We start from the raw sequence: 16,761 nt of genomic DNA, 5'->3' as shown, positions 1-16,761 counted from the left end.
AGTGAGGAGCCGTAAAAAGGAAGAGGTAAAGAAAAACATGAAAAAAATAAATCTCAGTTCTCAAAACAAATATTAATTGAGGTCCAACAATCGACCAATAGTTCCGTATTACCGCCATCATCCAACGTTGGCGATGGGGGTAAGTAGCAACAAATAAGGGACTTTAACTCACTAAGCAAACTAAGGGGGCATAATGTCGGACACCGAGCGTTAGCTGCTACCTAAGATCAGGGACCTGCTAAATACAAAAGTGGTAAAAGGCTAGGGGACAATACTCGTCAAATAAAGAACAGCATGTACATAAAGTTAGTAACTTGTATAATAAAATTTATTTGCGGGAATGCTCGGAGCCAGGCCCAGCGGCCGTCTGGCCCGGGCACCGCAGACCCACCAAAATCAGGCAATCCAGGAGGGGTGAGAACCATCCCCTGCAGGGAAGGAACTACAACTGGGGGGAGAAAAATAGGTCAATCAATGCAAATAAGGATTGCAACTTTAGTTAAACATAAAAAAAACAGTGTTCTCCCACGGTTATTTTATTTATTTATTTATTTCAGGTACTTATTATAGCGCCGTCAATTTACGCAGCGCTTTACATATACATTGTGCATTCACATCAGTCCCTACCCTCAAGGAGCTTACAATCTAAGGTCCCTAACTCACATTCATACATACTAGGGACAATTTAGACAGGATCCAATTAACCTACCAGCATGTCTTTTGGAGTGTGGGAGGAAACCGGAGTACCCGGAGGAAACCCACGCAGGCACAGGGAGAACATGCAAACTCCAGGCAGGTAGTGTCGTGGTTGGGATTCGAACCAGCAACCCTTCTTACTGCTAGGCGAGAGTGCTACCCACTACACCACTGTGCCGCCCAATAATTTATACCAGGAAGTGCAGCCCCTATGGTTAGGCCTGTAAACTGTAGAAGGAAAGCAAAGAGGGTATTAGCTGCCATGAAAGTTCCTCAGGCTGGCTGCTGCTTGGGATTCTTGTGGGGGAGTCAGGAGGCTGCCCTCTCCTCTTCACAGGTTGCCAGACTGTCGATGGAGGGTGGGGGAGATGATATCCCCACCTGGACGGTCTGGTGTGGGATTGTTTAGAGTCTCACAAAAGAAACTAATGTCCTCAGGGACCCGAAGGGCCACCATCTTCCCATTATGCGTAGCTGTCAAGCTGAAGAGGAAACCCCAGCAATTAGTGATGGAATTATCCTGCAAAGTGTGGAGGAGTGGTTAAAGTAGCCTGCACTTCTGAAGGGTGATCCAGGATAAATCAGGAAATAGTTGTATTGGAGTGCCATCAACAAGGATAAGTTTAATCACCCGAGCTTTGCGCATAATATACTCCTTTAAAGTGAACAAGTGCACTCTACAGATGACATCTCTGGGTTTAGATGCTTGGTCTTTAGGTTTTAAAGCTCTGTGGGCCCTTTCCATCTCAATGTGTGGAGGCGGGGACTCCCAGCAAGTTGTTGAAGACAGTCTGGAGGACAGTTCTCAGATCCTCCGTGCCATTGGACTCTGGAAGGCCCCGAACCCTGATATTGTTGAGGCAGTTGCGATTGTCGATTGTGGTGTTGCATGTCACGAAGCATAAAGCGATCATCTGTCTGTTGGGATTGAACACGATGCATTGTAAGTTTAGTGGATAGCAGATCTTATTCCAGGTCCTCCACCTGAGGGGCCAGCTGATGGAAGTCCGCTTGCAATGTTTTAATCTCACTGCGACAGGCTTCTTTGACCTCAGAGTCATCTTTGGTAGGTAATGAATGATGTTGCTCCTTCCAGGAGATCAATTCATCAGCAGTAAGGATGGAGGGTATTCTGGGCAGAGCCTGATGGTGGGCTATAGTCTGCGAAGGCGAGCCCACGGCTCAAACCACTCTCTCTGCTCCTCCAATTATTTGGACAGCACAGGGAGCAGATGGGGGTTCCTTTGAGGGAACAGGAGAGGGTGAGAACACCAGGTGGACCGCAGCTAGGCAGGTGGAGCTGGATTCACATGAGCGAAGTGGTCTCTGTGGCTTCGGAGAGCCCGGGATGGAAGATGGGGCCTGGAAAGCAGGGGAGGCAGGCCGCAGCCAAGGCAGGGATTGTGAGTGGCCGATTGGGAAGGAGGGGGGTCCCCTATGTCGGAATGCTGGCGGAGTACCCCGAAGGGAGAGAGTCATGCCCAGGACCCTTAGAAGGTGATGGGACAGGAGAGGGACTCACCCGCGGGGGTGCTGGAGCTGTCCTGACATTCTCCCAGTAAGATGGCGGATGTTGTTTCACGTGGCGTGAAAGAGACGAGCCTTGCAGGGCAGGTGGAGCTGTAATATTTGCGGCGAGTCTGCTGTGGGTTGATATACCGCTGGGGATACTGTAAGTGGAGTTCGCTAAAACCGTCCGCATCAATCCCGATGCCTCCAGAAGAGGGAGAGGAGATGGCTGTGTGGCGCACAGCGGCGCCATGATGTCCGCTTCCCGAATGGAGAGCCCAGAGAGCTGTGCAAAATAGGACTGGGTTGGGGGACCTAGCGGGTGAAGCTGTCCTGAGGTCCTGTTTCTGCGATCGGGTGGTGCGGTTCCGACCCATCGATCTGAAGCTGAGAATCTATATGGAGCTTAGAAAGAGCTGGTCCGTGGAGAGCAGGGAGATCACGCGTCCATCGTGCTCAGTGTCCAGCCACGCCCCCCGGAATATCAACTCTTAAAGGATTTCTCAATATGTTTGAATAATGTTGCTATATTTCTACTGTACCTGGACATATAGAAGCTGTTTGTTTGTTTTTTTTGTTTTGTTTTTTTTTTTTTGGGGGGGGGGGGGTAGTACACAGCAGTTCTGAGGATGTGTACAGCCTTCTTTATTTATGTTTCTAGCTTAAGTTCTGGTTTTCACTTTTTCTTCTTTTTTGTTCCCTTCTCTTGGGAAGAGGTGAGAGAAAGAGGGATTGAGGTTCTTATGCATACTATTCTCATTGTTTGAGATACACATTTAGTACAATTATATTGTTTATTTTGTATAATTCTATGTACAAATTTAATCCCTCGATCTCTTGATGTGTGTGTGTTTGAAAAATCTTAATAAAAACAATCTGATCAAAAAAGAAAATCTGTGGAAGACTGCAGTCCACACACGGTCACCATCAAGTTTAACTGAACTTGAGCAGTTCTGCAAAGAAGATTGGGCAAATATTGCAAAGTCTAGATGTGCAAAGTTAGTAAAGACATATCCCAACAGACTAAAAGCTTTAAAGCAAAATGTGGTCCAACAAAATACTAACATAAGGGGGTCATCCTTTTTCCAAGTCTGTGATTCTGTTTTTGAATTTTATTTTTTTCTAACATGTTGGTGTTAGATCTTTTATTTGGATGTTTTATAAGTTGCACTAGTAAATACAGCTGGTTAAAAAAAAAAAAAACTGTCTTCATTTCAGGCTGCAAATAAACAAAATGTGATTATTTTAACAAGGGTGATTCTTTTCTATACCCACTGTAACTGGAGCCAAGTCAATGACAACGTATGGTTTATTAACTGCCTCCTTGCAGTATCATATTTACTCCAATGCTGCAGGTGCTCTTTTACCAACATTTTAACATTACCTTGACTTTAACTGATGGCACGATCCTCAAGCACAAAATGTAAAAATGTGCTAACAAAAAATTTAAAAAAAAGACTTGCCTACTCTTGTTGCATTAGGTGATTGCCTAATTCCAAGGATTCTGTATCCATGAATTACATTTATGACATGATACTGCTCTATAGTAAAATCTCTTCTAATTTGCAGATCACTCAGGATGGTGGACAGGCCGACTACGTGGCAAGCAAGGACTCTTCCCCAATAATTATGTGACCAAGATCTAACTGTCAGACTTCACCTGGACCATCCCAGCTTTTTCTATTTATCACCTTCCAGTAGCTTTAAAGTGCCTAAGATCTGTATTTGAGAATATCAGACCAAATGACAGCCCTGTGCTTGTCCGAGGGGCAGCCTTTCAGCTACAGACAACCTAAATCAAGGACACCAAAGCACTGAACTGGAAGCTATTTATTGCCTTTTAATCCTATATCTGGACTTTGCTGCCCAGTAGATCACAATGCATTGTTGAGCAGTGTGTTGCAAGAATTTACAGTAGCAAGATGGCTAAAAAGAGTGAATGATATGACAGGTTTGTGATAGCAAGTGCCTTAATTTTATTGTTTACTCATGTTAAGTTATATGAAGATGAAGACTGTTTCTCTCTCCGAATGAAGGAAATGGTTTCATATGCTGCTAACACATCACTGACTGACATAGGAAAAGGCAATGCGGAATGAAACGGGATGCAGTAAGAATGTAGTTGTTATATATCAATAGATTGCAGATTCTGCTAGGCACTGCGTATTAGAAGTATATTCACTGCACAGTTGCATAGTCTTATATGAGAATATGGCTGGCCCATGTTAATGCTGTTACCTGTTACAGGAAACATCTCAGTCTCTGAAAGTGTAAATGAATAATTCAAATGACATATACTGTACATATATATAAATATATACAAAAGTATATAATTGTTAAAATTACCCATGAATGTATAACCTAATCTGATTTTAATTGCAATTTTGAGGCTATTATATAAGGTACTTAACAAAATATGCACTTACCGCCAAGTTTTTAAAGCTTTGTAGCCTTAACTGTTGCTTACGATGGAAAAGAGTTGGTGTGATGTGGAAATGGCTAGGTGTTGCAAATGTCCTAAATGCCCATTAACAGAAGCCAGCCCAGTCTGAAACCATTAATAGGCTATTTAATAAATATCTTTTGTTTTTACCTGCATGAGTTCTTTTATTTATTTATTTATTCTTTCTGTGATTGCTTTAACTCCATATTTGTGATATCATTAACCTGATATGGCCACATTTGATCAATGACGTTGTTCAAATATGACCAGTGGCAATGTTAGGTCAATGATATCACAAGCATCTCTGCCCTTTTTTGTATGTGCGGCTGTGGGGTGGGGAATGTCCTGAGTGAAGCAGATGGGCACAGATTTAGCAGGAGTGACAGTACAAACAAATAGCCTCTGCCCGCATCTATAACTGGCCTTTGCAGCAAGGAGCACATGGAAGGGCGACACATGTCAAACAAAACCAAAGAAAATTCTCGCTCAAGTTACCGTCCAGCCTGCAACCAACCAAATTATCCTGTCTAACCGTAGGTGTTAAAAACATGGGTTTTTAAATTTTGAGGACCTCCATAGAAGAAGCACGTGTATTATAATGGATAGGCAGAGGGCAGGTGAGCATGGAGGGAGTCCACTCCTCCTTACTGTTAGGATAATTTGGTTGGTTGCAGGCTGGTCGATAAGTTGAGCTGGGCATTTTCTTTGGTTTCGTTTAGAAAGAGTGACAGTTTGCTTCAGATTTTAGTCCGAGTTTGGACCAAAGACATGCTCATCCCTAATCTGAATAGAATTCAAAACCAAAGTAAGCAACCTAATCTGACAGTTCCCAGGCTAGAGCTAATACACCACTGTGCCAGACTAGCAGACTCCATCTGCTTGTAGATAGACATCCAAACTAGGAAAAGTCGGCAACAAGGTGAAAGTAAAATTTTTCTTCTTTGATACAAGGAGTAAAAGTGTTCCATGAGACAGCCAACACTGACGCATCTCCGTCTATGAAGACCTTATTCGTAGCCTGAAACGCGCCAGTGTTGGTTGCCTCATGGAACACTTTTACTCCTTGTATCAATAAAGAAGAGTCATTTTTACTTGCACCTTGTTGCCAACTTTTCATGGTTTGGATATCCTCCCTAATCTCAGGTTAAAATAACCTGCAAAAGGTGACGCTTCAAACGGCATTCGTACTATCCACTCGCTCCAACCATAAGAACCATATCTTAGTAAATTTTTCAGTGCACGTATATGTAGTATGCATACAGTGTATCTAAATGTGGGCAGGGCTCCTTAACCAATGTAACAATTCAATTATGTAAAGGTTTTGTTTTGTTTATTATCTGAAGGAAGAGGTTTTGATGAAGGTTTAATGAGGGTTTCATGTATAGAAGCCAAACAAATGAAATAAGACTCTGGCATAGGTGCCTTGAACAACAGCTCCTAAGTACGAAACCATAGAACCCAGGCATTGTGTCAGAGAGTGTATAAATTGCCAGCTAGCCTGAATTTGTGGATCATTTCAAAACCTCATAAATCTGCATTCTGAGAGGAATGTCACGGACATGCCATTGTAGCTTCCATTAAGAGTCACATAGAGGGGAAAGAGGAGACCTGTATGGATAAGCATCATGCTTCGTGAATGGGGTGAGGTATTGCTTGAATTTTATTATTTTCTGTAGAAATGACAAGAAAAAGACAGTCACATAGCCAAAAAAAACAATGCGAAAATAAGTAAATATTAACAAGTTCAGGAGGAGTTTCTCTCCGCAGATATGGAACAATTAAAGTGGTTGTAAAGACAGAAGGTTTTTTTTTTTTTATCTTCATGCATTCTATGCATGAAGATAAAATGCCTTCTGTGTGTAGCAGCCCCCCTATTACTTACCTGAGCTCCATCTATGCCCAGCAATGTGCACGAGTGCCTCGGGCGTCTGGGACTCTCCCTCCTGATGGGCTGAGACACAGCAGCGGTGCCATTGGCTCCCGCTGCTGTCCATCAAAGTCAGTTAGCCAATCAGGAGAGAGAGGGGGCAGGGCTGAACTGCGGCTCCATATCTGAATGGACACAGGGAGCTGTGACTCAGCTCGGGTGCCCCTATAGCAAACTGCTTGCTGTGGGGGCACTCAACAGGAGGGAGGGGCCAGGAGCACTGAAGCGGTACCCGAGAAGAGGATGATCCGGGCTGCTCTGCAAAACCACTGCACAGAGGAGGTAAGTATAACATGTTTGTTATTTTCCTACAAAAAAAAGAGACTTTACAATCACTTTAAACAGTGATATAGAAATGAAGGACCATTGGTCCCAAGCAATATAATAGTATCCAATCATGTTCAAGCTAAAATGCTTTTTTTTTTTTTTTTTTTTTTTTTTTTTCTTTTCACATGATCGAGTATACTTTGTAAAGTGAAATTTCACTACATTCACTAAGCCCTGGTTAAAATTCCAATGCGGTGTGCAAACTCTATAGCAAAGTGAACCGCTTATTTGCCTTTAGTAAATCCAGAGCCCCTATAGCATTTGTATAAGGACTGATACAAACTGATGATATACAGTAGTTTAGAAGCTTTGCTATGTTTTAGAAAAAGTCTGAAAACGGTACCCTGTAAAGAAAACTGCTTCATAATTGCCCATCCATCAGCTCCCAGGACTTATCCTACCTGCACTTCAGTGTGTAGAATAACGTGTTCCCCACAAGCTGCTATGGTTCCTCCTGACAACCCAAACATCACAAAGTACTGCAGTGAATAGGGGGTCATCAAGAGGAACTGAATCAGTCAGTGATGAGACCTAATGTTTGACCAACCTGAGTAGATTTTTATTTTTTTTTTCTAACATCCTTATAGGGTCACTTTAACCGCTTGCCGACCACCGCATGTATATATACGTTGACACAATGGCACGGACAGGCAAATGGGCGTACCGGTACGTCCCTTTAAATTTGCCGCCGTGCGCACCCACCGCGAGCTCTGTGAGTGTGATCGCGGGTCCCGCGGACAACCCGTGATCATCTCACGGAGAGGAAGAACGGGGAAATGCTGATGTAAACAAGCATTTCCCCGTTCTACCTTGCGACACTCACTGATCACAACTCCCTGTAATCTGGAGCAGTGATCAGTGTTGTCAGCCCCTCCCCCCACAGTTAGAATCACTCCCTAGGACACATTTAACCCCTACAGTGCCACCTAGTGTTAACCCCTTCACTTCACTGTGTGTGTGTGTGTATATACACACACACACAGTATCTCACAAAAGTGAGTACACCCCTGACATTTTTGTAAATATTTTATTATCTTTTCATGTGACAACACTGAAGAAATTACACTTTGCTACAATGTAAAGTAGTGAGTGTACAGCTTGTATAACAGTGTAAATTTGCTATCCCTTCAAAATAACTCAACACACAGCCATTAATGTCTAAACCGCTGGCAACAAAAGTGAGTACACCCATAAGTGAAAATGTCCAAATTGGGCCCAAAGTGTCAATATGTTGTGTGGCCACCATTGTTTTCCGGCACTGCCTTAACCCTCTTGGGCATGGAGTTCACCAGAGCTTCACATGTGGCCACTGGAGTCCTCTTCCACTCCTCCATGATGACATCACGGAGCTGGTGGATATTAGAGACCTTGCGCTCCTCCACCTTCCATTTGAGGATGCCCCACAGACGCTCAATGGAGTTTAGGTCTGGACACATGCTTGCCCAGTCCACCTTTACCCTCAGCTTCTTTAGCAAGGCAGTGGTTGTCTTGGAGGTGTGTTGGGGTAGTTATCATGTAATACTGCCCTGCGGCCCAGTCTCCGAAGGGGGGGGGGGGGGGGAATCATGCCTCGCTTCAGTATATCACAGTACATGTTGGCATTCATGGTTCCCTCAATGAACTGTAGCTCCCCAGTGCTGCCAGCACTCATGCAGCCCCAGACCATGACACTCCCACCACCATGCTTGATTGTAGGCAAGACACACGTGTCTTTGTACTCCTCACCTGGTTGCTACCACACACACTTGACACCATCTGAACCAAATAAGTTTATTTTGGTCTCATCAGACCACAGGACAGGGTTCCAGTGATCCATGTCCTTAGTCTGCTTGTCTTGAGCAAACTGGTTGCGGGCTTTCTTGTGCATCATCTTTAGAAGAGGCTTCCTTCTGGGACGACAGCCGTGCTGACCAATTTGATGCAGTGTGCGGCGTTTGGTCTGAGCACTGACAGGCTGACCCCTCTTACCCTTTTAACCTCTGCAGCAATGCTGGCAGCACTTATACGTCTATTTCCCAAAGACAACCTTTGCATATGACGCTGAGCGCGTGCACTGTTCTGAGTGGAACCTGTCCTGTTAAACCACTCTATGGTCTTGCCCACCATGCTGCAGCTCAGTTTCAGTGTCATGGCAATCTTCTTATAGCCTAGGCCACCTTTATGTAGAGCAACAATTCTTTTTTTCAGATCCTCAGAGTTCTTTACCATGAGTTGCCATGTTGAGCTTGCAGGGACCAGTATGAGAGAGATGACGCCAAATCTAACACACCTTTCTCCCCATTCACACCTGAGACCTTGTAACACGAAAGAGTCGCATGAGACTAGGGAGGAAAAATGGCTAATTGGGCCCAATTTGTACATTTGCACACAGGGGTGTACTCACTTTTGTTGCCAGCGGTTTAGACATTAATGGCTGTATGTTGAGTTATTTTGAGGGGATAGCAAATTTACACTGTTATACAAGCTGTACACTCACTACTTTACATTGTAGCAAAGTGTCATTTCTTCAGTGTTGTCACATTAAAATATATAATAAAATATTTACAAAAATGTGAGGGGTGTACTCATTTTTGTGAGATACTGTATGTATATATATTATTACTGTGCAAAATGTTTTGGGCAGGTGGGAAAAATGCTGTAAATGAAGACTGCTTTAAGAAATAGAAATGTTAATAGTTTATTTTTACCAATTAACAAAACAGTAAGTAAATGAACAGAAGAGAAATCCAAATCAAATCAATATTTGGTGTGACCACTCTGTCTTCAAAACCGCATCAAATCTTCTAAGTACATGTGCACACAGTTTTTGAAGGAACTCGGCAGGTAGGTTGTTCCAAACATCTTTGAGAACGAACCACAGATCTTCTGTGGATGTAAGCTGCCTCAACTCCTTCTGTCTCTTCATGTAATCCCAGACAGATTTGATGATGTTGAGATCAGAGCTCTGTGGGGCCAAACCAGCACTTCCAGGATTCCGTTTTCTTAACACTTAAGATGGTTCTTAATGATATTGGCTGTATGTTTGGGGTAATTGTCTGCTGCAGAATAAATTTGAGGCCAATCGCATTCCTCCCTGATGGTATGGTATTATAGATAAGTATCTGCCTGTATGCGTCAGCATTGAGGACACCATTGATCCTGACCAAATCTCCAACTTCATTTTGCAGAAATGCAGCCCCAAACTTGCACGGAACATTCGCCATGCTTCACTGTTGCCTGCAGGCACTCCTTATTGTTCCACTCTCAAGCCCTTCGGGGAAAAATTGCTCCCTGCTACAGCCAAATATTTCACATTTTGACTCCTCAGTCCAGAGCACCTGCTACAGGTGAGTCAAAATGTGCAAAAGGCAGTTTGTTTGCGAAGGGCTGGAGAGCGGCAAAAAAAAAAAAAGGTCAGTGTGTAAGTTAAAAAAAAATGGCTTGATTTAGGTTAGTGTTAGGGTCAGGACTGTGTAATATACAGCACTGCATAGGGATCCACAGGTGTTCTGTTCATTCCCAGGCAGGTAGTCCCATTTATGTCAATTGTCCTTGTGCATTTGGGGTCATACACCCTTATGGCTCTCAAATTGGAAACAGCTGCTGCATCCCAATTGACATGAATGGGACTGCCTGCACAGGAATGCACTAAAACATCTGTTCACCCTTATGTGAGAAAACATGGCCCTCGCATGAGTGAGGCCTTACAGTAATACAGGAGATCACTCTGCCTAAAAAAGCAAGCACAATTAGTAGTGTAGGATCTAGGACACTTTGCAACCATGTTATTACATGTGTTGCTGTATGCTGAGGGACAGGTGTGTTTATGTCCATGTATGTGTGGTGAGTGCTATTAAAAATCAATAGTAACACACATACAGTGTGTTGTACAACATGTTAACACCGGCAACCATGCACATGCAAAAGTGTGGCTTCTTTCCTACAACCTGAAGAAAATTGGTTGAATCCCTCCGCAAAGTCGTTCCCGCCAGGAGGACACAGTGATTGAAAGCAGCTATAATAGCTGCTAGCAATAATTGCATGTAAAATCCGACAGTCTGGTTGTACACAAGTTGGTCCATCGATCAACTTGGGTACATTCAGCCTGCTGAACCGCCTCTATAGCTAGATTTAGAGTATCAGACAACAATGGCTTTTTAGCACTTAAATTTTAATAACCGTACAACTTTTCTCTTGGGAATTACTTAAACTTTAAATTAAAACATTTTGGTTTTTTTTTTTAACTGAGGCAGGACATACAGTGGGTATAGAAAAGAATCACCCTACTTTGGCCTAGTCAGAGCCCAGACTTGAACCCCATTGAAAATCTGTGGAATGACTTGAAGACTGCAGTCCACAAATGATCACCATCAAATTTAATTGAACTTGAGCAGTTCTGCAAAGAAGAGTGGGCAAATAATGCAAAGTCTAGATGTGCAAACTTAGTAGAGACATATTACAACAGACTAAAGGCTGTAATTAAAGCAAAATGTGATCCAGCAAAATACTGACATAAGGGGGTGATCTTTATCCCAACTCAGTGATTCTGCATTTGTTTTTTGTTTTTTTTTTTATCTGACATGTTGATGTTCTATCTTTTACTTGGATGTTATAAGTTGCACTAGTAAACACAGCTGGAAAAAATAAAAACTGTGCCTGTCTTCATTTCAGGCTGCAAAGTAAAAGTAATCACATATTGTTGAAGGGGTGATTCTTGTCTATACCCACTGTACGCTATACATTTATCTGAAATTGTATATAAAATGAAAGCACCTTCTCATACACTGATAAACTGGCTATAGTGGAATGTCCATGATCCTGAACACAGATACTACAGTGCTGATTTTGTACTTAATCACAATGACAATGAAATGATCAGGCTATCATTTTAATGGTAGCTTTATTTTAACAGAGAGAGACAGAATAACAAAAATATCCAGAAAAACCCATTTCAAAAAAGTTATAAATGAGCAAAATAAGTATTTGACCCCTTCTCAAAACATGACTTAGTACTAGGTGGCAAAACCCTTGTCTACAATCACAGAGGTCAGACATTTCTTGTAGTTGGCCACCAGGTTTGCACACATCTCAGGAGGGATTTTGTCCCACTCCTATTTGCAGATCCTCTCCAAGTCATTAAGGTTTTGACACTAACGTTTGGTAACTCGAACCTTCAGCTCCCTCCACATAATTTCTATGGGATTAAGGTCTGGAAACTGGCTAGGCCACTCCAGGAACTTAATGTGCTACTTCTCGAGCTACTCCTTTGTTGCCTTGGCTGTGTGTTTGGGGTCAAGGTCATGCTGGAATACCCATTTACGACCCATTTTCGCCCCATTTTCAATGCCCTGGCTGAGGGAAGAAGGTTCTCACTCAAGATTTGAAGGTACATGGCCCTGTCCATTGTCCCTTTGATGCAGTAAAGTTGTCCTGGCCCCTTAGCAGAAAAACACCCCCAAATCATAATGTTTCCACCTCCATGTTTGATGGTGCAAATGGTGCTCTTGGGGTCATAAGCCGCATTCCTCCTCCAAACACGACGAGTTGAGTTGATGCCAAAGAGCTTGATTTTAATCTCATCTGACCGCAAGACTTTCACCCAGTTCTCCTCTGAATCATTCAGATGTTCATTAGCAAACTTCAGATGAGCCTGTACATGTGCTTTCTTGAGCAGGGGGACCTTGCGGGCGCTGCAGGATTTCAGTCCTTCATGGTGTAGTGTGTTACCAATTGTTTACTTGGTGACCATGGTCCCAGCTGCGTTGACATCATTGAAAAGATTCTCCCGTGTAGTTCTGCGTGGATTCCTCACCGTTCTCATGATAAATTTTGCTCATTGATAGGGGATCAACTATTTATTTCACTCATTAAATTGCAAATCATTTTTATTACTTTTTTTAAATGCATTTTTCAGGAATTTTTGTTGTTGTTCTGTCTCTCATTGTTTAAATAAACCTACCATTAAAAGTATAGACTGATCATTTCTTTGTCAGTGAGCGAACATACAAAATCAGCAAGGGATCAAATACTTTTTTTCCTCACTTGTATATATTAGTGCATTATATATTGTCATTCACAATAATGTTTATAATTTACCATTTTTTCCAAGCAAATAATTAGTAGTGTAAACATATAAATAAGTAGCAGTTAGTGAGGTGCAGACATATGGGCTCTACAGGTCTATGTACATTACAGTGATGTAGAACAACTAAGCTTCATATTGTCGGGGGCGTGGCCAAGCGCGGCATGCAGTGAGATGTGCTTTCGCTAGCTCCGCCGGGAATCCTGCCTAATCCTGCTGATAGCACTGCCATCCTGCCTCCCTCCACTCTGGGACACTCGCCATCGGCTGTTGCTGTGTCTGTGCTCCCTCTTGCTGGGGATATTGCTGATCCGCCATGTCCAGGAGAGGACAGGGCCTTCATCCACCGCCCGACACCTCTGGCCAAGATGGCGGACTCCCACCCCGCTCCGCAAAGGAGGCCGCCCAGCGCCTTTTTGTGAAGGCTGGCAAGGATCCCCTACCTCTCTAACTGGATGATTCTGGTGGGGATGGCCTAGAGCAGGGGTCTCAAAGTACCGACCCGCGGAGCGGTTACAATTGGCCCCACAGGAGTGGTCTACCAGGATACTGATACATTTCCTGGTAAGCCGCGCAGGTATAACTTATATAACAGCCGCCTGCTTACGATTTTTTTCTTTCTGGTGGACTCGGAGGAAGTCGGGCTAGCTGACATCAGTGATGTCTGCCGCTGTTGCTTCTGGGAGTTGTAGTCCACGGCTGCGCGCTCAAGCTCCCTGCACCCAGTAAGCAAGCGTAGCCAGCCTAGTGAAAGGAAACAAACTACAACTCCCAGTGGGATCTTCTTGGACATCGTCGTGGCCAAGTCTGACTCACTGGCTCGGCGTGCAAGGAGGAGGACCTGTCCTGTTGTTTCTGAGTTGGCAGCTGCCATCGGCCCATCGCTGAGGTCACTGAGAGGCCCTGACACCTCCACATGATCATCCCATCTATCTCCCCCCCATACACCTCATTTACCCTGCCCCAGTGCCCATCCAGTAACCTCAAAATAGCCCTCAACACTGGAAGTTGCCCAAGTGCCCATGGCCTGTGGATTCTGCTAGGAGCTGGCTGCGAACCTGTGGGATTTCACTGGCCGCAGACCTGTGGGTCCTGCTGGCCATGGCAGTCAGCAGGACCCACAGGTTCGCAGCCAGATCCCAGCAGGAGCCACAGGCAGATCCTGCTAGGAGCTGGCTGCGAACCTGTGGGTCCTGCTAGCCACTGACCTGTGCGATCCTGCTGGCCCATACCATCTATATCTCCAATATCAGTAACCCAATGGGCTTTACATTTCAATGAGGCAGAGTCCTGAATGGAAGATAACAATATAGAATAAATTTGTGATATCAGGCCCCTGCAAGTAGTAGCTTACAGAACCTCCTGCAGTAGTGAGGAGATAGATACCGTTAAAGTAAGTGTCTTTTTTTGAGTCTGCAGCACATGCCTGAGTTGGAGATCTAATTGTCCATGGGATAATGAAAACTCTGCACACAGATGATCATATGTCTTTACGGTATTATCAGTGTATAATTGATGAAAGAACCAAACCTCTTTCTGCCTCCATGAGGAAAATCCCTGCAATTTGCATAACTCAGGATAATTAGGATTGTTCCACAAGGGGGTAAACTCCAGAGGGCCAGTTAAGGACAATGCTTCTTTGCCAAACTCTCCTAAGAAGACCTGCCATTGGAGAAAGGGGAATACTCGGGAGAACCATCTCCAGATGGGAACTGGCTGCTAATGTAGGGTTAGATAAAGACACCAACTGAGCTAAGGTCCATAGTATCCCCTTGCCCGCATCCCACGAATTGCTGCAATTGAGATGCCAAAAAAACGAAAAATTGTATACTCACCTTTCCGGAATTTTCCTTTCCTGGTGCATCTTCATGGCAGCATACATATGGGTTGTGACTCCGCCCCCACAACCTGATAGGACTGGTTAACTATAAATCAAAGACAGACCCGGCTCACAGCATTCTCTGTAACTCTCACCATTTGGGTGGGTATCTGTATGCTGCCATGAAGATGCACCAGGAAAGGAAAATTCCGGAAAGGTGAGTATACAATTTTCCGTTTTCCTGGTGCATCATGGCAGCATACATATGGGGACTAACTCGCTATATGGGAGGGTGCAAGAAAAATTTTGTAATCATCAGTAGCGCAAGTATGCACCATGAATTTTTCCAAATTTTATTGTCCCAAGCCGGGTTCACCTATAAAAGTGTAATGAAGGTGTCCTGGGAGGACTATATTGCTGACTTGCAAATAACCTCAGGAGACACTCAGCGCTGAGCTGTCCACAGAGCTGGCACTGCCCTAGTTAAATGTGCTCTTAAGACCTCCAAAAAAGGAAGGCCTTGAAGAGTAGGCTCTTTTAATTGTTTGAACAATCTAGGAGGTGACTGAACGTGTTGATGCTGACTGACCCTTACTTAAGCCATGCTGGAACCAAGTACATATTTCAGCTTTCCTGAATGAAAGGGTAGCTGCCAAGCAGGTCACCAGCGTTAGCTCAACTTACAGGGGATGTGGTTTCCAGTCAACCCAGAAAGACGGGAAATTGACTTCCTGGTTAAATTGGAAGGAGAAAGACACCCCGTGGATAAAAGCAGTCTGGAGTTTTAAGACTATTCTGTTCTGTCCGTGTATAATGTTAAGTGAGGCTCCTTGAGTGCAAAGCCTGTAGTTCTGACATCCTTCTTCACAGAGGTTGTAGCAACCAGAAATACGGCCTTTAGGGTTTGCAGAGTGTAGTCATTCTGTAGGATAGAAATTAGTCTTTAATAGAAATGGGGACCATAAGCAAGTTCCACAAAGAATTGTATCAATTAGGGTTAAGGACTCCTTAAACCCCTGCAAGTGTAGACAAAGGTGAACTTCAAACTTTAAACATATTTGAACCTAGGCCCCTGTTCAGCCCCAGTTGTAAGAACTGTGGAACCTTGGCTGGTTTAGGTGATAAAGGACTCCAGGCTTTTGCTGTGTGAGATCTGCATAATTTTCCCATATTCTTGGGTAAATCTTCATGAAGACCTCTCTGGTTTGACACAAGGTAGGCACTACCTGCACTGAGCATACTTGACTTGGTAGCCACTGCCTCAACTTCCATGCCGTCAAAAGTAGTCTCTTGGAGCTGGATGGCAAAACTGTCCATAAGAGAGCGAATCTGTCATCACTGGAAGGGGCAGTGGTGATTCAATGCTTAAGAGTGGGAGAGAGAGACACTAGAACCTCCTAAGCCAAAATGGTACATTTGCAATTATTGATACAGGAAGCTCCACTGACAGCCTAAGAATTCTACCCTTCCACTGCTGCCTAGGCACAGTACAAATCTTGCTCCTCTTGCTAAAAGGAGTGAATGACAGAAGTGCTTTGAACACTACTTGGTTCAAGAAATTCAATACTATTCCTCATAAGCTTAACATCCCATGACCTTAAGCAGCCTGGTCTTTGAAATGAGTCCCCCAACCTTTCTAGCTGGGGTCTGATGTGATAATGTTCCATCTGAAAATAATTGGTCAGTTACGAAGAGCCAAGGATATTCTGGCACTGTTCTGCTGGAAGAGACTTCACTCCCAAAGAACCTTTGGCTTTCTCTATGAGAGGATGGAAATTCCCTTGAGGATAAATTGGGACAAGTAGGTGTCTGATAAACCTACAGGAGAATCCAGTCTCCCAGATTTATGAATATTATAATTGATTGGAGGTTTTCCATCTTGCATGACTCTAACTTCCTGTGCTGCTTGTCAATTTTTTTTTTTTAAACTTTAGCACTGGGCACAGATTACCTAGTTTTCATTTTTTATTTTTGCTTTT

General features: G+C 43.7%; 1 protein-coding gene across 1 annotated transcript in view; it reads left to right on the top strand.

Moving 5' to 3' along the window:
* Positions 1-4,801, top strand: part of MYO1E (myosin IE) — a 235,103-nt gene extending 230,302 nt beyond the window's left edge. Inside the window, exon 28 of the mRNA XM_073618829.1 lies at positions 3,775-4,801. Coding sequence (XP_073474930.1) covers positions 3,775-3,851 — 77 coding nt within the window. The 3' untranslated portion in view covers positions 3,852-4,801. The remainder of the gene's footprint in view (positions 1-3,774) is intronic.
* The last annotated feature ends 11,960 nt before the right edge of the window (positions 4,802-16,761 follow it).

This window comes from Aquarana catesbeiana, linkage group LG03, assembly GCF_042186555.1.
Source record: "Aquarana catesbeiana isolate 2022-GZ linkage group LG03, ASM4218655v1, whole genome shotgun sequence".
In the NCBI taxonomy this organism is placed as follows: Eukaryota; Metazoa; Chordata; class Amphibia; order Anura; family Ranidae; genus Aquarana; species Aquarana catesbeiana.
The sequence above is the reverse complement of the archived record's forward strand: the minus strand, read 5'-3'. Positions and strand labels throughout refer to the sequence as shown.